The sequence below is a fragment of the Neovison vison genome, unplaced genomic scaffold (assembly GCF_020171115.1).
Source record: "Neovison vison isolate M4711 unplaced genomic scaffold, ASM_NN_V1 Scaffold_056, whole genome shotgun sequence".
Classification (NCBI taxonomy): Eukaryota; Metazoa; Chordata; class Mammalia; order Carnivora; family Mustelidae; genus Neogale; species Neogale vison.
Window position 1 is genome coordinate 34,857 of NW_025334860.1, and position 25,771 is coordinate 60,627.

General features: G+C 38.0%; 1 protein-coding gene across 1 annotated transcript; it reads right to left on the reverse strand.

Moving 5' to 3' along the window:
* Positions 1 to 4,852: 4,852 nt before the first annotated feature.
* On the reverse strand, positions 4,853 to 15,295 carry LOC122897990 (zinc finger protein 300). Its single transcript, XM_044236180.1, has 6 exons — positions 15,164 to 15,295; positions 14,306 to 14,432; positions 13,605 to 13,645; positions 8,618 to 8,744; positions 8,268 to 8,390; positions 4,853 to 7,159 (listed from the first exon to the last, which is right to left on the reverse strand). The coding sequence occupies exons 1-6, from the start codon at positions 15,200 to 15,202 to the stop codon at positions 5,601 to 5,603; spliced, it is 2,016 nt and encodes a 671-aa protein (XP_044092115.1). The 5' UTR covers positions 15,203 to 15,295; the 3' UTR covers positions 4,853 to 5,600.
* Between the last annotated feature and the right edge of the window lie 10,476 nt (positions 15,296 to 25,771).

A 25,771-nucleotide genomic window follows, 5' to 3' on the forward strand; every position in this document is an offset into this window, starting at 1 on the left:
CCCTATTTCCATGTTTATGTGTTTCCAATCAGCTCTCATTGTCAGGACATAGGATGGGTCCTTTCGAACACCCAAAATTAAGGGTTAAGATAAAATTTTGATTTGTCTAAAATAGTGATTTAAAAAGTTGGTTTTTTTTTTCTAGTGCAGACTTTTTTTTTTTTTTTTGTCAAAATGAAAGTTGGTTAAATAGAAGGCAATTATATGCTGCCTTCCTGCAGGCATCACAAATCATGAACTAGCTCAAAGAACAGTTTAGAAGGGAGAGCCAAGCAGGAGGGGCAGCACAACACAGTGGTTTTAAGTGTGGACTCTGAAATCAGAATACCTGGGCTTGAGTTATGACTTCTGAGTTATGAACTTTTGAGTTATGAATGAAAACTAAGTAGCTCTTTTGTTTGTTTGTTAGATATTTTGGCTTTCTTTTAGGTATAAAAGAAAGAAGTTAAAAACTCCTTTTTGTTTTGTTTTGAGGATAGAAAAATGTGTGCTTCAAAACAGCTCTCCTGCTTTAAAATATTGATATCAGCCTTTGTATGAAGATGCTGTCTTAGTCAGTGAAAAGAGTCCAAGAGGGTGTGGTGACATGGGATGCATCGATGTGGTGAAGGTATAAGTCATGATGGGTGTGCAGTCTATTGTCAACAAAGTTATGAAACTCCTCGTGGAGTAAAAGAGGTATAGTCCTTCAGGAAACTGAAGAAGATTCCATATAACCGTCTCAGGGATTACCTGAGATCTTTCACAAATCCAGATTTGCATGAATAAGTGTTGGACGGTAACTGAGTGAATTCCTAGAGAAATCTGTGATTTTTAGTCCCATCAACTCAGAAAAACATTATTTCCCTGTGGCAGAAAAGTATTAGAACCTCTCTAATCCATTTAAAGCACAAGTTAACATTATAGTGAACTCTAATTTACCAATTTTTAATTTAATGCCTTTTTGTGTGTCTTGCCTGAAAAACCTTTGCATAACGAAAATCGGTTATCTTCTGTTCCTTCTAGAACTTTATAGTTTCTACTTTTACATGTATGTCCATGACCTATTTCAAGTTGATTTTTGTATATGGTGTGAACTATGGATTAAAGTTCTTCTTGTTGTTGTTGTTTGCATATGGATTTCCAATTATTCCAGTTATTTGTTGAAAAGACTACCATTTGTCCATTGAGTTACCTTGACGACTTCGTTGAAAATCTGTTGCCCATATATGCATGGTTTGGTTTCTAGACTCTCTATCTTGTTCCATTGACATATCTATTCCTATACCAATACCACAGGCTTGATTATTCTAACTTTATAAGCCTTGAAATAAGGTAATATGAATCTTCCTCTTTTTTTCCCTAAAGGTTTTCTGTTTATTCTAGGTCTTTTGCATTTCCATATAAATTTTTGAGTCAGCTTGTCAATTTCTACAAAAATTCATCCTGGAATTTTTTGTGGGTGATGAGATTGAATACACACATCAATTTGAGGGGAATTAATGTTTTAACACTGAGTCTTTCCATCCATAAACACAGTGTCTCTTTCCATTTACTTAGATATTTTGCAAGAGCCACTTTTTAACAAGTTTCTTTTTTTTTATTAATTCAGTTAGTTAACATACAGTGTAACATTAGTTTCAGGTGTACAATATAGTGATTCGGCATTTCCATACATCACTTGGTGCTCATCACAAGTTCACTCCTTAATCTCCATCACCTGTTTCACCCATTTCCACCCCCCACCCACTTTGGGTTTATTTTTTCAGTTTGTTCTCTATAGTTAGGAGTCTGTTTTCTAGTTTGCCTCTTTCTTTTTTTCATTCTCTGCTCATTTCTTAAATTCCCCACAAAGGCCACTTACTAAGTCTATTAGGTTTTCTGTAGTTTTTGAGATCTTATGTGTAGAAGACCATGTTGTCTGCAAATAGAGACAATTCGATTTCTTCCTTTCCCAAATGTATGCACTACTCCCCTACCACTTCCTTTTTTGTTTTCCCTACTGCAGTAGCTAAGATCACCAGCATGGAGTTCACTAGGAAGAACAAAGCATACAGCTTTGACTTTCAGAAAAAAGAAAAAAATGCTTGGGGGCATTTAGTCTTTCACCATTAAATATGATGACTAGATTTTTTTTTTATAGATGCCTTGTAGCAATAGGAGGAAGCTGTCCTTTATTTATAGCTTGCTGAGTTTTTATTCTAAGTAGATGTGGAATTTTGTCAAATAATTTTCCTGGATCTATTGAAATGATCATATAGTTATTTATTTATTTATTTAGGCTACTGACATGATGAAGTACACCAATTGGTTTCTGAAGCGATGCCGTTTCCTTTCATGACCTGAGCCAAAGGCAGAGGGGCACTCATAAAATAGGAAGGACAAAACAACATTGTTGCCCCTCCCCCTCTATTTTTATCTTCTTTTTTTCACTTCCTTTTTTACTTTATTGGAGTTTAGTTCACAATGTTTTTATTCTTACCTATTGAGTGGGATGCTTAGGTATTTTCAGGCTTTCTTCTTGCCTGATCTACACTTATTGTAATACATTTCCTTCTATCACTGGTTTGGGTGGAACTGATTTTGTGAATAGTATGCAGTAATTTAAGTTTTCATTTTTTGTTTTACCTGTATGAATAACTTAACCAGAAACATTTATTGAAGTACCACTTTTCTCCTACTATTCTACATTGCCACCTTTGTCATAACTCAAGATCTACAGTTAACTGTCTGTTTCTAGATTCTTACCATTGGTCTATTTGACTACCCATGAGCAATACCACATTGTCTTAATTATTATTAGTTTATGGGAAGTCTTATTCTGGTAAATTCTCCAAATTTGCTCTTCAAAAGTATCTTGGCTGTTCTGGCCTTTTAGCATCTCCATATGTGATTTTAAAATTAAATTGTAAAACCTCCCCAAAAAGAGGTTTTGGTATGAAATGCATTGAATATTGTGGGAAATTGATCTTTATTGAGGAATGCCAAAGCATACGAATAATCACATGTGCTACATCCAGTGCCATGGGCAACCAATAGGAAGAGGTACCATTAAAATTATGAAGAATAGACTATCAGAATAAGCCTGATACAGAATTGTAACTACTGGTAAAAATGGATTATCTGCCATTTACTAACAGTAGGATGATTCATAACAAGTGTAGCTTTAATTCCATATAATAGAGCTAAAAATCCACACAGAAATTTGTAGCCAGTTGCTGGTTACCTGCATGCTATATGGTATATATTGCTGCTCAATAATAAAATAAGCTAACCCTGTATTTATGATAGGCTTATTCCTTTGGATTTTAATTCTTTTCCTTGCCTCCCCAATATATAAATCACTTTGAGGGGAAATAGACATCTTTAATATTGAGTCTTTCAGCCTTGATGAATCTCTCAATTCATTTAAGCCTTAATTTATTCAATAATATTTTATAATTTGTATATAGTGGTCCTAGATCCTACACTACGTGATTAGATTTATTTCAGGTGTTTCATATTTTTGATGCTAGTGTAAAATTATCTTTAAATTTTCAGTCTGCTGCTAGTATGTAGAATTAGTTTTTCATTATTAAAACTGTATAAAGCAACTAAACTCCTTTATCTCTAATACTTTATCAATATATTTTTGCTTTTCTTAGAATTCCATAACCTACAATGTCCATAGTACCGTCTCCTTTCTAATCCTTATGCCATTTTCCTATTCTTGCTTCATAGCACTGATCAGCTCCTTTAGTAAAATGCTCAAAAAAGAAGTGAAGTATTAAATCAGTAGGTGCTAAGTCTAAACTGGGATACTTATAGAAGCTCATCATCAGATCAAGGTTGCCTGGAGGTTTGTGACAGTGGAAAACCAAATGGGAGGCCTGTAAAGTAGGAATTATGAATCTTTGTTATATCTACATTAGTTCCATAGCTGTCACTACATAGAACTCACTCTTCCCTAAATTTCTGTGTTCACATAATTATCTTTTTTTTTTCATTTTCCTTTCTTTGTCCTTCTCATGCATTCATCAGGATCAGTTGGGACATCTTCCATGAGAAAACCTCAGAGTAGCTCAACCTAAAAGATGTACACCCAGGCCTCCTGTCCCAGGTCTGAATGGTCAATTTACATCTGACGTCAGTGTTCTCAGCTCACTGTTCATAATGAAACCAAGAATTTTTCTACACAGACTAAGAATTTCCCACATCCCTGTTAGGCATGCCCTCTCCCCTGCAGAGGTTCTCACCCAGAGGGTCCCCATCTTTTCACCAGAGACAGGTCAGCCATTCAGGAAGAGGATCCGGTGGGCAGGAAATGTGAAGGAACCAAGTGGGAACTATATGAAGAACTATGTGAACACAAGTATACAGACTCCCCCTCATTTGTGCCAAGTATTGCTCTTCTGTAGACACCTCCAACAAGGGTCCCCATCTAAAGCTGCTCATGGAGCAACAAGCAGAAGCATGGGAGGAGAGCAGGAGATATTTCAGCAATAACAAGTTCTCAAACCTGTGGCAGGCATAATTTCTCATCCCAAGAGTTTTGCTCTGCAAGTGTCCTTTGTTCCCAGGGAAAACAGTTGGGGCTATAGGGTGGGAGTCAGAAAAGAACTGAAGAAACATTAGACAGACTCTATCTGTGTAATGACCACAGTTTATATAAATGTATGTAAAAAATAATAAAAGTATAATAAAATGTCACTTTAACATGCCAAAAATCAAGGCCACCAGGGTCAAAGACAGTCAAGGGAATGGGATATCAAAAGCAGAGTGTCTGAAATGCAAAGGAAGTTTAGATGCAGCTTTTACACATTAGTCTTAGCATCCAGTTGCAGGAGGATAGAAAGTTAAAAAGAACCAATATTAACTGAAAACGTGCTCGATATTATACTTTTTTTTTTTAATGATAAGAAAAAATATCAGATGGGCGAAATAGGCTTGCTTGAAGTCACACAATCTGTGAACAGGTGAGCCAGGATTAAAACACAAGGCCATCTGGCTCAGCACCTAACCATTTCCACAATACCAAACTCTCAGGGAAGAAGAATAAAATGGAGACCTGGTCAAGGCGCATCAATTTCAAAGTACAGGATCCTTCTAGAGAGACAGGTCAACTTATATGCTTGAAATGGGAAAATGCATAAACATTACCTGTATTGAATCTGACTCACCCATATTTCTATCTTTGTACAAGAATTTTACATACATCTTTAGGGGTCATGCTAAGCCCCTCCTTATGATGTAGTTTCTAGGAATGGATTTTTTTTTTTCTCAAGCTTTCTTCATGTCCTTTGTTGGGACTTACTGTATGACCAAAATTATGCCAAGCTAATATTAGCAATTTCACAATGTCTGGTTATTGTTAATGTGGTATAATAAAGAATATGTCACTTGACAATAGTCTATATACATAATTTGTTCTACAGACCATTACTTTAAAATTTTTTACATACCATGTTGAAAATGTTCTTCATTTAAGATTATTTTCCATCATCTTTGCTGAGCTAGGTATCATCTCACTATAGACATGAATTCTCTTATTAAATTTTACCTATAAAGATGTCCCATAAGTATCAATCAGGTTCCTAGTATTTATTAAGGCTTGAGCTAATACTGAGAAGGCTTTTCTGTGTTCAGTTCATTATGATTTTACCACTGTTATGAATTCTCTGGTGTACAGTGAGTTGTGACTTCTGGATGAACGCTTTCCCACATACAGTGCACCGATAGGGTCTTTCCCCGGTGTGAATTCTCCGATGTAAAACAAGGTCTGACTTCTGGGAAAAGGCCTTTCCACACTCAGCACACACGTAAGGTTTCTCTCCTGTATGAATGCGCTGATGCCCCGGGAGGTGGGACTTCTGAGAGAAGGCTTTCCCACATTCACTGCATATATAAGGTTTTTCTCCTGTGTGAATTCTCTGATGTCCAATGAGATGTGATTTCTGACAGAAGGCTTTTCCGCATTCACTGCATTTATAGGGTTTCTCTCCAGTATGTGTTCTCTGATGTATGATGAGCTGTGACTTCCGGGAAAAGGTCTTCCCACATTCAGTACATTCATAAGGTTTCTCCCCAGTATGAATTAACTGATGTGTAATGAGTTCTGTCTTCCTGCTGAAGGCTTCCTCACACTGAGCACATTTGTAGGGTTTCTCCCCAGTGTGAATTCTTTTATGTATAATGAGGTGGGACTTCTCACAGAAGGCTTTCCCACATTCAGTACATTCATATGGCTTCTCTCCAGTATGAGCTCTATGATGTATAATCAGCTGTGACTTCTGGGAGAAGGCCTTCCCACACTCTCTACATTCGTAAGGTTTCTCTCCAGTGTGAATTCTCTGATGTATAATGAGGGGGGATTTCTGGGAGAAGGCTTTCCCACATTCACTACATTGATACGGTTTTTCCCCGGTGTGAACTCTCTGATGTATAATGAGGGATGATTTTTGAGAGAAAGCTTTTCCACATTCAGAACATTCATAAGGTTTCTCCCCAGTATGAGTTCTCTGATGTACAATGAGATGAAACTTCTCACTGAAGGCTTTCCCACATGCACCACAATCATATGGTTTCTTTCCAGTATGAATTCGTTGATGTACAATGAGCTGTGACTTCTTAGCAAAGGCTTTTCCACAGGTAATACATACACAGGTTTTCTCCTTAGTTTCAACATTGTGATATTGAATAAGGGACTGTTTACTATTAAAAATGTTTCCACACTGATTATTATTACAGGGCATTACTCCATTGTGAATTATTTCAAGATTAGATTCAGATGCACCATGGCTAGATGATTTTCCACATCCAAAACTCTCATCAGGGTTTTTTCTTGAATTGCTCTTATTACAGCTGCGTAGGTCAACATTGTATTTCAAGTTCTTTTTAAATACATCATAGTTATGGGATCTTTGCCTTAAAGTATCTGGCTCTATGCACTCGTGAAATATTTTTCCCAGTGGATTATATTTATGGCCTGACTCCACAGTGACGGTTTTGTTGTTGATGACTGCTACTTGCCTGAAAAGTCTGTCTTGGTTTTCCTGACATCTCTGCAGCTGGCCACCATCTTGACTGACTTTTAGGATGGAGTAAAATGAACCATCCTTTGCGACTCCTTTCAGGATATTATTACGGAAGGAAACAGATCCCAAAATACATGATTTGGGGTTGTCAAGGTTACTTTTCCTGTCTAAAAAAAAAGAAAAGAAAGAAAGAAAGAAATAAAACAACTGTAAAGAACAATGAACAGAATGCAGAAGAACAGAACAAATGACTAATTCAATGTAGCTGCTGAACTCAGAACACAGGGATGGGGACAGACCATCTCGTAGGACAGTACAGCATAGAGTACGATCAAATGAATGGATGGGAACGGATATTAAAGAGAAAAAGACTCATGGAAAAATTAGAACAGAAGCACACAGAAAAGTATCTGTGTTACCACTCTAATCTGGATTATTCTTTTAGAATCTTTCCATTTTCTCTGCTTTCTAAATGGAAACCTTTTTCACCTTTTGAATTCATTTTTCTTATAAACCATTGTTATATATATACTTAACTACTTTTATCCTGCCACCACTATCCACAGAAACAAGGTCCCTCTGTACTTAAAATACTTAAACTCTCCTCAGTCTAGTTTCCTAATTAAAAACTAATACAAGCAACAGAAAAATTCAAGATCCTGCTATGGATTCAGAATCAGATTCACACTTAGAACCCAAGATTATATTCCACTACTTGTCACAAATACCTTCTATATGAACCAAGGGAAACTAGCAAAGTTCTCTCAGAAAAGCCTTAATTCTCTAACTTCAGGTTTTGTTCAGATATGCTCTCCCCACCACAATCTGCCTTTAGCCTCCTCCTTCAGCATCATCAACACTTTATATACTTTCAAAGCAGCTACAGCTGCATGCTCTGGAAAATGCCTTCTCAAATTATTGTATCTTTAGATTCTCATTTTCTCTAATTTTTAAAACAGCAACTATATTTGACATATAACTGTGTAGAGGCCCATACCTGAAGGTCTTACTATCTAAAATGCGACCTATGTTCTTGGGAGGAATTTGCCTTTCTATTGCCTCTCATAAAAGGTGTTAAAGATACACATATATGCAGAGAGAAAGACCAATAAGAAATAGCTGCCCCTTATAAAAGCTCACAATTACTTAATTATTTGTTTAATGCCTACTAAATTCTCAGCACAGGGACAAAGAATAGAGATTTCAGTAGAAACAGAATGTAAACCTCAGGCATCAATCAATTAAGAAAACAAGACAAACTGATATTTCACTTCCCTTGTCTCCCATCTGCCTGATTTTCATCCGGATAGATCCAATCTGGTATGTCTCTCTTTATGATCCATGGATCTTCTCCTTGTTCCAACTTAGAGATGACATCTGGTTTGGAAACTGGATATCCTATTAAATGGAAATCACAGAGGAACTGGGAAAAAGTGGAGGCGTAGTATCAGGAAGGCTACAAGGAAGCAATCCAGGTGGCCCTTAGCAAAAACAGTGACCTCCGTATGGGAAGGTCTGAAGATCATTAAAGTCATTATATATGTCAGGAACTACAAACCACAGCACCTGATGAGGAAAGGCACTTGGATGGGCAAGTCTGAGTTAGGCAGGGAAGCCATCCTTACCCATTGAGACCAGGTGGCTGAAGTTCTCCAGCATCACATCCCTGTACAGGGTCCTCTGAGCGGGGTCCAGTTGCTGCCACTCCTCTTGGGTAAAATCCACAGCCACATCCTTGAATGATACTAAGGCCTGTAATAGTATATTCCTATTCAATCTGAAGTGATCATTCTCATCATTTCTACTGCAGTATATAAAACTAAACTACACCTAGTTTTGCATCACGGTATTTGGGAGGAATAAAACAAAATCCTGGCTTTACAAGAAGAGCCAGATACAGATCAGGAAACAGAAGATGCTTACTTGATGCAAATGGTAACTTAATAAATGATAAGGGCAGCATGCAAATAACTGAGAGGAAGACAGATTATTCAAAGAATAATACTGAAACAACTGGAGAGTCAACAGAAGAATTAATGTTGAATCCGTATGTTAAAGGTAGAATTGTAATTCACATATTAAAGTGCTAACCACCAGTTTCTCAGAATGTGACCTTATTTGGAAACAGGGCCAATGCAGATGTAACTCTATGAGGGATAATCTCATGAGTCTACAATCCACATGACTGATGTATCAAAAGGACAGATTTGAACAGACAGACAGACACACATAGAAGAAAGATGATATGAAGAGACACAAGATGGTCATCTACAAGCCAAGGAGAGAGGCATAGAATTGACTGTTCCCTCACAGCCTTCAGAAGGAATCAACCCTGCTGACAACTTGAGTTTGGACTTCTAGCTTCCAGAACTATGAGACAATAAGTTTCTGTTGTTTAGTCCACCAAGTTTGTGGTACTTTGCCACAGTAACCCTGGCGAACAAATACACCATATCTTACGTCTTGGATAACAGAAAACATAGATTCTGGATGAGCAAAAATTTAAACTCTAAAAAGACAGCCAAGAGCATTAAAGTAACAAAACAAAATATGGGAAGACTTTTAGTAATAATTATAGAGCAGAGAAAGCAAAACATTAAAAAAATAATTATAGAGCAGAGAAAGTAAAACATTAAAGATAAAACACACATATGGAGAATCACAGAATGTCAGAGTTCTGGAAAATCATAATCTAATCCCCTCATTTTATAGGAAAATAATCATAGCTTCACCTCAATGAACAGTTTCCTTATATATGCAATACTTAATAACATAATGAAGTACATCAATTAGAACAGCAATACTGAAAACAGATATAATGAGAAATATGCAGAAAAAATGATGAAAAAAAAGTAACAGATTATTGATGTGACATTAAAATAAGAGATGTGGGTAAGTGTAGTCATAAGGTATTTCTGGAGGGAAAAGTGACTATTTTAATTATGTCACTATCATGTTCACAACAATTGTCATCTAATAGCAGAACCTGAGTGATCTCTATTATTTTAAACTGTTTTTCAGCTTTTCCCCCTAAAAATTTCATTATTATCAAATGTTGCTTTCAGAAAAAGAAAAATTAAACACTGTTTCAAATAGCCACATTGCCCTGCTTAAAAGCATCCTTAGGTTCCAACCTTGCATACACAATCAGTCTCATCTCAGCCATCTCAACCTTAAAGGACCTCTGATCCCACACCAAGTCCCATATTCACACCATCAAGCTGCCAGGCACTTAGTTTGTCCTTTAAGCAGCCTTCTTAATTTTCTCATTTTACATATATAAGAAAAACTGCAGATTAGTGGTTAAATACTTGGCAGAGACCATATACACTGAATGTATGATTAACTCGCAGATTTAAAAGCAGGTGTTCTGAATCGAGAGCTTGAGTTCTTGACCACGCACTCCACACTGCCTCCTTGATACTGTAAATAAGATCTTCTGTATCTTACTGTTTTAATAACACCCTTGGGCAAACTTCCCATGAAACACCCTATTTTTCAGTTTTCCTCAAATTCTCAGCCTTCCTAAAACCACTCTACTTTTTATACTTTCGCAAATGTTTCTCATCCTTATCCTACTTCCCTCATGATCCAAAGTTCAATAATCTTCGATGCCTATTTTCTACTTCCTTGGAAAGCTGGTTGCTCCCCAGCTCTGCCTTAGCAGTTCCTGGCTCCCATGTCTATTACAGAACTTTTATTTGTCAAGACTGGTTTCCATATCTATTTACCCAAGTTTCCTCTGCATTCCTCCAGAAAAAAACCATACCTAAATCTTCTTGAGATACTCCACAGCCAGCCAGTGCATATGACATACATTAGGTACTCAACAAACTGTTTGCTAAAAGGAATGAATGACGATTATAGAGAATAAAAGGAAGTTCATGTTTAGTTAAAAATACTTTGGTGCATTAATCAGTTATAGTCTTTTGATCTGAAGAACAGTGACATGAGGAAAAAAAAATACATGTGGAATGTAGAGCAAATCCATTCTGACAGGAAGATTAATAAATGTAATTCTAATGTTCAGATTTTGCTTTATTAATTTTACTCAAATGCTTTGGGGTGCCTGGGTGGCTCAGTCGGTTAAGTGTCTGCCTTTGGCTCAGGTCATAATCTCAGGGTCCTGGGATCAAGCCCTGTGTGGGGCTCTCCTGCTCCCTCTTCCTTTGCTCCTCCCCCCAACACTTGTGCATGCTCTCTCTCCCAAATAAAGTCTTTTAAAAATTACACTCAAATGCGTCAATAAACTAAGTATGTACAAATTTTGTTAACTGTGAGAAAAATAATCAGTGGAAAATTGTACTTTTATCATCTGTAAACACCTTTTCGTGGCTTGGATGACTGGGATAATGGAGTTGGAGGAGAGCAGGTGTTAGAAAGAGAAAGGAAGAATAGACATGTGTGCAAACAATGACTTCACTTCTGGACACTCTGAAAAAATAAATCCCTCTTTCTACAGGGAGAGGCATATAATCAGTTAATTAGCTCTGGAAACTGGATGTATTAAGCTAATAACAAATCCATTTTCCTTCTCTAAAGCTGCTCTAACAGAAATACAAGACTAATCAGATAGGTGATTTTAAAATTTCCAGTAGCCACAATCAAAAACCAATTTTCAAATATATATATGTATATCTCCCAATACATTCAAAATATCATTTTGAAGTGTACCCAATCTTTAAAAATTACTAGTGAGCTTTTGGGAACTAGATCTTTAAACTCAGTGTGTATTTTACACTTATGGCACATCTCAATTCAGACTAGCCAATTTAAAGTGTTTAGTGACATGTGGCTGGTGGCTGTATACTGGACAGCACAATCGGAAGCTACTGACGTCCAAAAGAAAACAACCCCATCTTTTTGCAATAGAACTCACTTGTTAAGCTTTACTGTAAAATATACATGAGATTTCTAGATTTGACAATAACAGTGATGATGATACAATACTAAAAATAACAACAACTAACAATGTGGAACAAACCCTCCCCAGATATACTTCCAGGCATGGTTTGATTGCTTAACTCTCACAACAACCCTATAAGGATTCCAATCTCCATTTTAAAGAGAAAAAAACAGTCCCAGTTCAACCAGGCTGCAAAGAAATATTATGCATCTGCCAAGATAATAAGGAAATTTGGGTACTGTCATGGGAAGATATTAAAAAACCTTTACACGAGACAGTAAAATTTAAAAACCAGTTGCAGCATGGAATGTTTACTGTAACATTATTTTCCAAAGGAAAAACACAATAAAGAGACATTCGGATATTTGTACTTTCATACATACACACTGATCACAGTTAACACTCATACTGAAAATGTCTGGAAGATTATAAACAAATGGTGAACACTGATAATCCCAGGGGGATGAGAGTTTAAGTTAAAAAAAATCAGTTTTTAAATTTTTATCATTAATATAGTTTAAAATTTATATACTCTGTATACAGCCAATGTTGGCAAGGAGAAAAAGTAGACAGGCTGTTAAAAACGGAAGTGCAGAGAAGGAACTGGTCTTGAGTTGGACAGTGATGCTACATAATCTGAAGTCACAGCAAAGGGTATGAGCACCAGGGGCCCGTGCTCTACAAAGCTTTGCCAGATAATTATAATTTTTTTAAAAGATTTTATTTATTTATTTGACAGAGAGAGATCACAAGTAGGCAGAGAGGCAGGCAGAGAGAGAGGAGGAAGCAGGCTCCCTGCTGAGCAGAGAGCCCGATGCGGGACTCGATCCCAGGACCCTGAGATCATGACCTGAGCCGAAGGCAGCGGCTTAACCCACTGAGCCACCCAGGCACCCCAGATAATTATAATTTTTAGAACTGCCCTTTGGGAGGAAAATATATTTTGGAAGACCATTCAAAATGTACCCATTCTGTGTTATTTAGACAATAGGACAATAGGAAGCCTCCGTAATCAATGCGGTCCTCTAAACCAGAAATCTAACAAATTTTTTCCATAAAGGTTGTATTTTCAGCACTGCAGGCCATACGGTCTCTGTTGTACTTACCCACGATGGCACTGTGGCAAGGCAACCGCCACAGACAATAAGATGTGAACAAAGGTTATGGCTGTGCTGCCAGTGACTGTTCATAAAAATAGAGAACTGGATTTGGCCTATAGCCAGAGTCTGATGAGCCCAGCTCTGAAGATTAAGGTTCAAGGCATTTGGCTATGGCATTATGATACCTTCCCTCTAAAAGAGATCATTTGATGATACAGCTATAAGAAAGCTACTGTTGCATTTACCCCAGGAGTGTTGGTGAGAACACTGTGTACTCCATCACCTAGTCAAAGACCCAGAATGGAAATCTGTTTTAGTCTTATGCAGCAAGAAATAAAATGGAGAGAAATGTATCTGTTTTCTCTTTAGAAGACTGCAAATCAGGACACTGATGATGTCTGCAAGATCAGAAAACTTGGTACATCCATTCTTAAAAATATTTTCAGGCCAGGTTATCCAAATGTTACCTAGAAACCCTTTCTAGGTCTTGATCTTTATTTTGGCTACCTTTTCCCTATTCCAAATTTTAGCTGTCTGTACTTTCCCATTTGACTGGGCAGAAAATGAAAGAGGAAATTTTAAAAATGAAAGATAAAAGCAACTCACCTGGGACTTCATTTTCTGCTCTCTTCTAAAAGGGCAGATGCCTGAAAGAGCAAAACTGGTGATGAAAAGGACATTTTCACAGACTAGACTTGGCCCGCAGCTTCCCCTTTCACCAATCCAGAAACATTCACTGCTAGACATCAGGTGGATGATGGACAACAAGGCACAAGGTTGTTTGGTCCTTGTAGAAGGGTCAGGAAGCACTAGGTGAAGGAGTCCTCTTATGACTACACTATAATAAACAGAACTTGATCAAGATGATTTAATTGTATAGATATGTTTCATATTCACTCACTAACAGCTTATTATTCCCCTATGAACCAGTAATTCTATTGGTAGAATAGTTTTATAAGGCAATAAACATGAATAGATTTACAGTAAGATTAAAAGCAGATGGACTTCCTTGGCAATAAGAATGGCCATGACCAAATGGAAAACTGAGAAATGTATTCCCTTATTCCCTGGAAAGAATCAACACTTGAATTCCAATAATCTACCAAGAGGTCTTTCATATTTTCCCTCAACTCAGCACAAATTCTCCTGCCAATCGATATTCATGGACCAAAATGTTAATTTTAAGATGTTTTCTGTTTAAACTGTAATTGCAGGTTTTCGACAGTGCAGTCATCTGCGTATAAAAATGGTGATAGGTTGGAACCACTTATACAAGAGAATATACTGCAATGCAGGATGGTATATACCTGGTCGATTTTTCTCAGCCCCAGGAGGAGTCATGCAGACAAGACTGAACTGGTTCAGAGGCACTGAATGCTCCCATGACAGGGAGACTGTTTTATGTGCTTTTTTCCAGGCGTTGTCAAAACTGATCTGGAAGGAAACAACCAAAATAGCGATGCTCATGTCTGGGTACCCGGCAGGTGTTCATTTAAGTGTTTCTTGAATAAAATATAAAATGACTTCAACAAGCTTAGGAAAAGGTCGAAAGTCACACTTTTGGTAATAATGCATCCTTTCTTATTTGTTCGGTCTTGTTTCAAAATGATCATGGTGGTTGGGGGGTGGGGGATGGGGAGGCACCAGGCTCAGGGTGCAATGGTGAACCGAGAAGGGGGTCTGACGTTTAAGAAATCAAGAGATGCCTAAAATGGCAATTTTAACTGTATGTAAAAGTCTTTCCCAGTAAATTGGGGCTGATCATCGTGACTAATCGCATTATTGCTCCGTGCAAATTTCTGAATCCTAGGGCATAGCAATGACACACCCACAGAATTCCCCCATGACCACCACATCACGGGCCACGAAAGGGATATCCCGGTCATTTAGTCCAAGCCCCCTCCCCACTCACTGATTCTCCAGAGTCCCCTAAATCACTGACCCCAGTCAGTCCCCTTACACGCCATTTCTGATCCCACAGACAACCCCATCACTGACACATCATTGCCCAATTACTAATCTCATCCCTCACTCCAACTCTGACTCCCCAAAAAACCTGACACTGATGGCACAAACCTCCCCACAACGTCCCCACCCCTGACTTCATAAACCTCCACTGACCCTCGCGAACCCCTCCCCTCCTGTTACCAATTAAACGGACTCACCGCACGTGCCCGCCTCCTGCCTTGCGGCTCTGTTATCATGCCCCGAGCCGCCCACCACCGCTCTAGCAGGGACGGTTGTCACAGCCATACTGGCGAACTCTTCAGCTTCCTGTCTGGGAGAGTGCAGCGCTGGGCTCCCGAGCCTGCGCTGTTCCGTACTGGGCGGCTTTGCCCACTCGGCCGCCCCGGCCGCTTTGTTCAGGAGGCAAGATGGCGGCTCCCAGGCTGTGCCTCGTGCTGGGAGCCGCCACCTTGAGAGTCCGGTCGGGTCCGTACGGCGGAAGAATTCGATTTATTCCTGAATTTCGACTGTGCCACGGCGGCAGGGAGGGCAGGAGGCCGACAACGGAAGGGAGGATAATACAGACCAGTGAGGTGTATTATCTTAACCAGAGAGAGTAATACAGACCTCTCTGAGGTGCAGAGAGATTTTACAGGAGGACTGGGGAACAAGTTTTGAGTGCTCCGACCTCTATTAAAAGATTGTATTTGGTGAAGGAGGAGGAATTGGGGATGTTAAAGTACTCTCACTGACGACACTGAACGTGCTTGTAAATGGTACAGCCGCACCCCCGGAGGTTGTACTTGCTGAGAGGGGTGAACCGTGGACTGGTACAGTCCCCTCCGCAGAGATGCCCGGCGGGAAAGAGGAGCCGAAGTGGTGGAGGGGGTGGCTGGGGCGGGGTGGAGGACGGGAATCAATCGCAGAAACGAACTTTAAAAACGGTTGTAAGGAATCCTCTAGGGGACATTACTACTGGAGGAGGGAGGAAGAAAGGAAAACAGAGACAGGGAAGAGACTGAGGCCCCGAGCTATGGCACTGAGAAGCCGGAGGAAATCGGGGCCGCGATAGAGGGGCAAAGGGGAAGCCCGTGTGGGCGGCGATGGCAGCGTGGAAGGCAGCAGACGGGGCGCAGAGGAACCGAAGTGGGGCACTGAAGGTCACAACGCGGGAGACTCCGAGGCAGAGGGAGATTGAGACAGGCAAAGCGGAGACTGAAAAACAAGGGGAAAAAATGGAGAGGAAGCGAGCGAGGAGGCTAGATTTCAGGAAAACATCACGTGAAACAATAACGAACCTACCGTAACGGTTAGGTCTTACGCCAGGCTTTTATATATTTATAAAATATAAATGAATGTGTGTGTGTGTGTGTGTGTGTGTGTGTGTGTGTTCTCTGTGTTAACATGTTTCATGGGCTTAAATACATCCGATTTTGAATCATGGTTTTCAAAGGAGCCATTATTTTTGGTTTATGTAATTAAATGAGCAGCAATTTCACATTGAGCACTTTAATTCATGTCAAGTAAGAACAAATCTGGACTTAGGGAGTGATTTTATTCAGAAAGATGATTGCCGGGGCACCTGGGTGGCTCAGGTCTGATCTCAGGGTCCTGCATCAGGCTCTCCTCTGAGCGAGGATTCTGCTTTTCCCTCTCCCTTTCCATGCTCTCGCTCTCAAATAAATAAAATCCTAAAAAAAAAAAAAAAAAAAAAAAAAAAAAGGTTGCAATAGGGAGAACACTTCAATCTGAGAAATCTGCAAGCATCTCAAAATCAAATTGACCCCGCCCCTGGCTCTGGGTTTTTTTGTTTTTTTTTTCTTACATAGGGTTAAGACAGGTTAGTGGGAACATTGAAGAAGTGTGCATGTGGCAAAAACAGGGCACTTTAAAATGTTTCTGGCGGTCAGATTCTGAGAAAAAGCTGTTAAGGGAGGATGTTCTGCATATACATACTGCTTTGGTCTGTGTTTAAACTTAGGCAGGAGCCAAAGCTTAGATCCCCGTGGGAAGAGAGAGGCCTAACTTTTGTCAAGACAAAGAAGAGGATAAGAAGTGGGCAGCTGATTCCCTTCAATTTAAACTTCCACAGCTACGTCAATATTTATCACACGCCTGGGGCTTAAGACAGTGTAGCTCCTGTGTTAGGCACTAAGGGTAGAGTCATGATTAATTCAGAATCCTCAAGGAGTGATGCCAGTGGAAGCTGTAGATACTAGAAGGAGCCAAACCACAGAGAGCCTTGTAGGAATTGTACAAACTGCTGTTCTCCATTCCAAAGAGTGATAAGAAGCTGTCCTTAATGTATCTCATTAAACAAGAAACTGAAGGAGAAGATTCCTTCATAATGAAATAAATACAAATTAAAGCTGCAGTAAGATACTAGTTCTCATTTATTAGTTTTTTTAAAAAAAATTCTAATTCTGGAAATATATAGTGTGGTTTTTTTAAAAAAAATTCTAATTCTGGAAATATATAGTGTGGATCAGGCCATGGGAATCAGGAATTCTCACATATTATTGGTAGGACAGAAAAACGACACAGCCCCTGTATAAGTGGTTTAGCAATAGCTAGCAAAAATACATGTATTAGTTATCTGTTGCTGTGTGATCAATTACCTGAAACTTAGCAGTTTGCAACCATAAATGTTTGTTGTCACACATTTCTGTGACTCTGGGAACCGCTTAGTTGGATGGTTCAGATTTGGTCTCATGGGGTTGCACCAGGGCTGCAATTGTTTCAAGACTCAAATGGAGAAAGATATGCTTTCCGAGTCAATCAAATGACTGATGATAAGTCTCAGAATATCATTTTCCCAGCTCAGTTCCTTACTATGTGGACCTTCCTATTGGCTACTTGATTATCCTGACATGGTAGTGGTCTTCCCGCTCCTCATGACTACCTCATAACGTGATAGCTGGCTTCTACCAAGCCTAAGTGAATCAAAGGAGAGAGAAAAAGAGAGCATACATGTGCACATAAGATAGAAGCCACAGGTTTTTTTTTAAAGATATTATTTATTTATTTGACAGGGAGATAAAGAGCACAAGTAGGCAGAGCAGCAGGCAGAGGGAGAGGGAGAAACAGGCTCTGCTGAGCAGGGAGCCCAATGTGGGACTTGATCCCAGGACTCTGGAATCATGACCTGAGCCAAGGGCAGCTGATTAACCGACTAAGCCACCCAGTTGCCCAGAAGCCACAGTCTTTCTAAAACCTAAATTGGAAATGATACCTCCTTATTGCTTCTGTATTCTGTTTGCTAAAAGTGATTCAGTAAGGCCTGCCCACTGACAATCAAATGGGAATTGAGCCCCACCTCTTAAGGGGAGAACTGTCATGTTAGTGTCATAACTTTTACCCTTTGATTCAGAAACCCCACTTCCAAGAATATATTTCAAAGATGAATAAGCAAAAATAGGACAAAAAAAAGGTCAAAAGATTATTCATTACAATACTTTTTTAATATTGTAAATACTAAAATAAGCTAAAAATACTATTTTTAGTATTGCAATGAGTAATCTTTTGGCCATGTTTTTAAAAGACAAACATCTACTAACAGAGGTCTGGTTGTATAAATTACGGTATACACATAAAACATATTATTCATCAGTAAGAGAAAAATCTCATAACTATATGGAGTGAAATTTAGGATATAATGTTATGGGGAAAAATAAAAATGGTTTATTACCACTTAGTTTATTACCACTTAGTTTTATAAAATATGAAAATGAATGAATATGTATACAGTCAAGTCCCATTATTCATTATAGTCAGGTTCTATATAAGGTTGCTGCAAACAGAATTAGTGAATGCTGAAACATTGCTCCTAGGTGAAATATATAAATATATATTCACATACATATACATAAGACATGTACACACATAATACATATATATTACAGGGATTATAATCTTAAATTGCAATTTTATAAATTTTACAGCATGTACTACTTTTACAACAACCTTAAAATCAATTCATCCTGGTAGATTCTACTTTCTTTATTTTACAAAAGAGAAAATGAAGTATTCCAAAGTATTAAGTTACTTACCTGAGGTCACTCCATTTACAGGTGCCAGAGTTGAATTTACCAGAGTGGCCCCAGCGCTGGAGTTTCTAACACTATACTGCACTGCCCATGTTGTCTCCATACTCTTGAAAGCTGGAACAAGAGGAAGAACATCCCCTCAGTTCAGCCTCACATGTTAATGTGTGCATGAGGCAACTCAAATGTTTCACTGTTCTGTGCATGTCTGCTATGACTACAAAAGTACCACATTGGTCTGGGGGCTACAGGCCAATTTTAGAAATTAGATAAATTTGAAGATATGGCAAAATGAAGATCAACTGTATATATATTTACCTGAAAAATAAAAAGCAAATAATGGAAGAATAAAGGATCAAAATAGTATCTGTAAAGAGTGCTGTTACTTATCTACTAATATGTGAACTTACCTCAAAACCTAGTGGCTTAAAACAACACATTTTTTGTCTCTGTGTGTCAGGAATCTGGACATGGATTATCTGGGTCCTCTGCTTTGGGGTCTCCTATAAATCTATCATCAAGATATTGGCCTAGGCTGGGGTCTCACCTGAAGGATCAAATGAGGAAAGATCCACTTCCAAGCTCAATGACATGATTGTTGGCAGAATGCACTGTCTCAAGGATTGTTGAATGAAGGGCATTCACATCCTTGCTGGCTGTTGGATGGAAGCTACACACAGTACTTTGCCATGCGTGACTCTCCAACCTGTGACTTATAGATCTAATGAGGCAGGAGAAAGAGTCTATAAGCAAGATGGAAGTCACAGTCTTTTAAAACCTAATCACAGAAGTAACACTCACCTTATGTTGCCATATTGTGTTGGTTCAATGTTACTTATTCATATGGAGGGTAGTGCAAAGGCTGTGAATATCAGGAGGTGGGAATCATTGCCCATAAAAGATACTGCCTACCACAGGGAAGAAGAAAATAAGATAGAGGGGACAGAGATAGTACATAGTATTCTTTGAATGTACATGTTCTGTTGATTTCACTTTAGAACCTCAAAAAAATTACAACATTATGAAACAAAATTAGTTATAAAACAACCCCAAAGTTCTACTTCTGGCCAAAGTGAAGTCACAAGGATTGAACTATACTTTCACCTGAAATAATGGAAAACCCAAATAAATGTATGAAACAATGGTTTTTAAGACATTGGACATCAGGCATTTAAGGACAGTGATCCTTAAAGATGGGAAACACATGAGGTAACCCCTTTTGATTGCTCAGTTTACTGCCTTGAGAAAATTTCTAGGACACAACACAGGGAAGGGGAGCACAGGCAAAGTTCCACAGACTCTCAGAGTTGAAGAGAAAGAACCAACAGTACAGACAGACCAAGGACACTAGAGTCACAGAGTAGAAGACCAAAGAGGAGAAAGCTGTCCCCAAAAGAAAACTCCAGAGACTTCCAGAGGGTCTACTTCTCATCAGAATATTGGTCAATATATGTATATAAGGAAACTACAAAAATTTGGGAAAATAAACACATGAAACAAAAGAGGAAACAGTAACTAGATCTCACAAAAAGCCAAGATCAATGTCTTTTTCTACCAGCCAGACTGGAAAACTTCGCTATTCATGGAGCATTGGGAAGAGCACTCAAAATGTTCTGCCTCAATACTGAAAAGTAGTTAGCTCTACACTAAAATATTGCTCTGGTGCCACCTAACAAATCAGATTTGAAAGAATCAAACTGTTTCCAAGCAACAATCATAGAGAAAGTTTACAAAAAATGGGGGGGAAATGGAAATAAAAAGTAGCACCCAACATGGTAAAATTCACAATGTCTTGTGTCAAAACAATGATTATCAGACATGTAGGGATGCCTAGGTGGCTCAGTCAGTTAAGTGTCTGCTTTCAGCTCAGGTCATGATCCCAGGGTCCTGGGATTGAGTCTCACATGGGACTCCCTGCTCAGTGGGGAGCCTGCTTCTCCCTTTGCCTTGTGGCTCCCCCTTCTTGTGCTCTCTCTGACTCTCTCCCTCTGACAAATAAATAAAACCTTAAAAAATAAATCAGACATGTATAGAAATTGGAAAATAATACTCATAATTAGGAAAAATTCCAAGGAAAAGAGATCAGAAATGAAAAACATATTGCAAATATGTTAACAAGTTATTACAAGATCTTGCAGTCATTAAATGGATAATACTAAAATATTATTAACAACTTTAGCCTCATAAATCTGACCAGGTAGAAGAGATGGGCCATTTTCTCAGACACCAAAACTCAACCAAGGTGAAACAGATAATATGCATAGTCCAAATTAAAACTGACTCTTAATTAAAGACCTTACAAAAAGAAAAGACAGTTTCATTGGAGAATTCATCTAAATTTAAATAGCATTAATTTTACATAAACTCTTCCACAAAACAGAAGGGAATACAAGCCAAATCATTTTATCAGGAAATTATTACCAAAACCATACCAAGAGAGAAAACTACAGACCAATGTGTCTCATGAACTTAGGCACAAAAATCCTTAACAAAATATTAGCAAACCAAATAAAACAATCCATTAAAAGAATTATGCACTGGGGCACCTGGGTGGCTCAGTGGGTTAAGCCGCTGCCTTCGGCTCAGGTCATGATCTCGGGGTTTTGGATCGAGTCCCGCATCGGGTTCTCTGCTTGGCGGGGAGCCTGCTTCCCTCTCTCTCTCTCTGCCTGCCTCTCCGTCTACTTGTGATTTCTCTCTGTCAAATAAATAAATAAAATCTTAAAAAAAAAAAAAAGAATTATGCACTATGACAAAGTAGAATGTATTCCAGGTATGCAAAGCTGGCTCCAATTTGAAAATTAACCAACCACTGTAACCCAATTATAAACAAAATACAAAGAAAAAGTATGTAATTATATCAATCAACACAGAAAAATCATTTGACAAAAATCCACCACCATTCATGATAAACACTCAGCAAACTAGTAAGAGAGGGGAATTTCTTCAATTTGATAAAGAGCATATACAAAAAAGAAGAAAAAAAACCCCACAGCAAATAATATTTAATGGTGAAAGACTGCACATTTCCCTTCTTAGATCAGGAACAAGGCAATAGTGTTTCATCACACTACCCTAGTTTAACATAGTATTAGAAATTCTTTTTTATTTTTTAAAGATTTTTATTTATTTATTTGACAGAGAGAGATCACAAGGAGGCAGAGAGGCAGGCAGAGAGAGAGGAAGGGAAGCAGGCTCCCTGTTGAGCAGAGAGCCCGATGCGGGGCTCAATCCCAGGACCCCGGGATCATGACCTGAGCCAAAGGCAGAGGCTTAACCCACTGAGCCACCCAGGCGCCCATAGTATTGGAAATTCTACCCATTAAAATAACACAAGACAAAATTTGTAGTGATCAGAAAGAATAGAAATAAAACTGATGTGAATGATGTTGGTCCTTTATAGAAAATCTAAAGGAATGTACCAAAATTAAGCCTAAAACTTAATATGTGAGTTCAGCAAAGTTATAGGATACAAGAACATCAGTGCATAAAAATCAATCACATTTTGGGAATGCATGGGTGGCTCAGTCATTAAGTGCCTGCCTTCAGCTCAGGTCATGATCCCAGGGTCCTGGGATCAAGTCCCACACTGGGCTCCTGATCAGCAAGGAGCTGAGCTCCCTCTCTAGCTGTCTCTGTCAAATAAATAAATAAATAAAATCTTAAAAAAAATCAATCACATTTCTATTCGCTAACAATAAGCATATGGAAATAAAAACATAATATTTCGATCAGTACAAAGGGATCAAAATACTTGGTCTTGCACTTAACAAAACAAGTAAAGGATCTTTAGGAAGAAAATTACAAAATGTTGTTGAAAGAAATCAAATAAATGTAGAGATAAATTGTTTCCATTATTGAGGATTTATAAACTATAAAGAAGTTACTTCTTGGGGCGCCTGGGTGGCTCAGTGGGTTAAAGCCTCTGCCTTCGGCTCAGATCATGATCCCAGGGTCCTGGGATCCAGCCCTGCATCAGGCTCTCTGCTCAGCGGGGAGCCTGCTTCCTCCTCTTTCTCTGCCTGCTTCTCTGCCTACTTGTGATCTCTGTCTGTCAAATAAATAAATTAATTAAAGAAAATAAAAAAAAGAAGAAGTTACTTCTTCAAACAGATGTATAGGTTTAATGCAATTTCTATTAAAATCACAGCAAGTTTTTGTTGTTTGTAAACTTGGACAAAGTTATTCTAAAATTTGATGGTAAAGAACAAGCCATAGGAAACTAAGACAACCTTAACAAAATAAAGAATAAAGTGCATTCCCACAGCTTCTGTTCATCACTAGACTGGAAGTTTTAATCAGTGCAATAAAGCAAAAAGAAATGGAAGATGCCCAATTTGGAAAGGAAAAAGTAAACAATCTTTATTTATAGATGCATGATTTTTTATATAGAAAATCTGATGTATTTTACCACCACCAACAAAATGGCTACTATTAGAATTAATCAGTAAGTTTAGAAATGTTTTAGTATACTAGATCAATAAACAGTGGTACTTCCATATACTATCAACAAATGATCAGACTGAAATTTAAAACATCTAAAGAATTTCTTTTAAATAGGAAAGGCTTGGGGTAAGTCTGACAAAAATGTGAAACATCTGTACATTGAAAACAACTAAACATTGCAAATGGTAGTGAAAGAATGATGTGCTTAAATAAAAGGACGATGTACTCTTTATGTGTCAGAAGCCTCATTATTGTAAACCTCAAATTGACTTATAGATTCAGTGTAATCAATTTAAATAATGCAGCAAGCTTTTGAAAGGAAATTGACAAGATGATTCTTAAAATTCATATGAAAATGAAAAGGTCTAAGAATAGCCAAAATCCTTTACAAAAAAAAAAAAAAGAAAAGAAAACAAAACAAAACAAAAACCTATCTGAAGATCTAATATTACCTGACCTCAAGATTTATTTTATACACAGCCACAATAATCAAGACAGTGTGGTGTTGCTGTAAAGATAGAAAAATAGATAAATGAAACAAAATGGACCAGAAATAGAGCCAACTGATATAATGACAAATTTCCAACAAAGGCATTTAGGTGGGAGGAAAAAGAGTGTTTTCAACAAATAATTAGGTATCTATATTTTAAATGAAACTTTAATCTATTACTCATATCATATATAAAAAATTAACTAGAAGTGGGCCATAACCCTAAATATAAAATCTAAAACTTTATATAAAGCTCCTAGGAGAAAATGTAGGAGTAAATCTTTGGGACTTAGAATTAGGCAAAGATTTCTTAGGTAGGACAATAAGAGCATGAACCACAAAAGAAGAAATGGTAAGTTGGAAATCTGGTCTTCAAAAGATATCACTAAGAGAATGGAAAGACAAGACAAAGACTAGAGGAAAATATTTTCACATCATATATATGATAAATAACCAGCAGCTAGAATGTATAAAGGGTTCTAACAACCAAATCATTAAATACTCAGCAAAAGGGGTGCCTGGGTGAATTAGTTGGTTAAGCATCTGTCTTCAACTCAGGTCACGATCTCAGGGATTGAGATCATGGAACTGAGCTCCAAGTTGGGCTCTCTGCTCAGCAGGGAGTCTGTTTCTCCCCCTCACTCTCCCTCTGTGCTCTCTCTCTCTCACTCATTGTCTCTCTCTCAAATAAATAAAAATCTTAAAAAAAATAAATACTGAGCAAAAGATTTAAACAGACACTTTTCTAAAAATATACTAATGGCAAAAAAGAACATAGAAAGATGCTCAACATTGGTAGTCATCAGGGAAATGCTAATTAAAACCACAGTGAGATACCCCTTACACACCTACTAAAATGACCAAAATTTAAAAACTAGTATTACCAAGTGTTGGCAAGGATGTAGAGAAATGAACTCTTACAAAGAGCTGGTAGAAATGTCAAATGGTGTAACCACCTTGGAAGATAGGTAATTCCCTTTAAACATAAACCTATATGATCCAGCCATTCCATTCCTAATACCTATCCAAGAGAATAAGTATTAGGACCATGTGCATACACCACCACAGTACCCATGACATGTGTGTATATTTATATAGGAATGCTCATAGCAGCTTTATTTGTAACAAAAACTGGAAGTAACTCAAATATCTGTCATAGGCAAATGGATAAACTACCCATACAATGGGACTAATTAGCAAGAAAAAGAAATGACCTCTTGATACACAAAAAATTGGATTAAATTCAAAACAATATGCTGAAGAAAACAGTAAACAAGAATTTACATATTATTATTGTATTTATATCAAAATGTAGGACATGCAGAAGAATATATAGTGGGAGAAAGCAGACCAGTGGTCGCCTGGGGACAGGGTAAAGAGCAGGTGAAAGAAGACTAATTCCCAAGCGGCATGAAGACGCCTTTAGGGATGGACATGTTGGTCTTGATTGTGGTGATGATTTCACTGGTGTATACATAAGCCAAAAGCTTCCAAATTATGTACTTTAAATATATGCAGTTTATTGTGTCTACTATATCTCAATAAATTTACTTAAAAAAAAAACTTCACCATGCTTAAAATGCCCTACATTTATCTGCTCCTTCATCATTTTTTTTTGACAATAAAAATAACTCTTCCCCTAATTCATTCCCCTTCAGACAGTCTGTTCTTCCCCAGCTTCCACCTTAAGGCTTTAGAGATGCTCTTCTTACTAGTATAGACTTACCACTATTCTCACCACTTGCCATAGTAAATAAGAGTTAGATTATCTTCCCAAAACAAAAATACCTTTCTCTTTTGGTCTTTCTTAATCCCAGCTTAGCTGCACCTTATAAACGTCCTAAAGT

Coding starts and splice junctions, on each gene's coding strand:
- LOC122897990 (XM_044236180.1), bottom strand. CDS start 15,202: ATGATAACAGAGCCGCAAGGCAGGAGGCGGGCACGTGCG. Junction 8,391..8,617: donor CAGCCACCTGGTCTCAATGG/GTAAGGATGGCT, acceptor TCCATTTAATAG/GATATCCAGTTTCCAAACCA. Junction 7,160..8,267: donor TCAGGCAGATGGGAGACAAG/GGAAGTGAAATA, acceptor CTTTTTTTTTAG/ACAGGAAAAGTAACCTTGAC.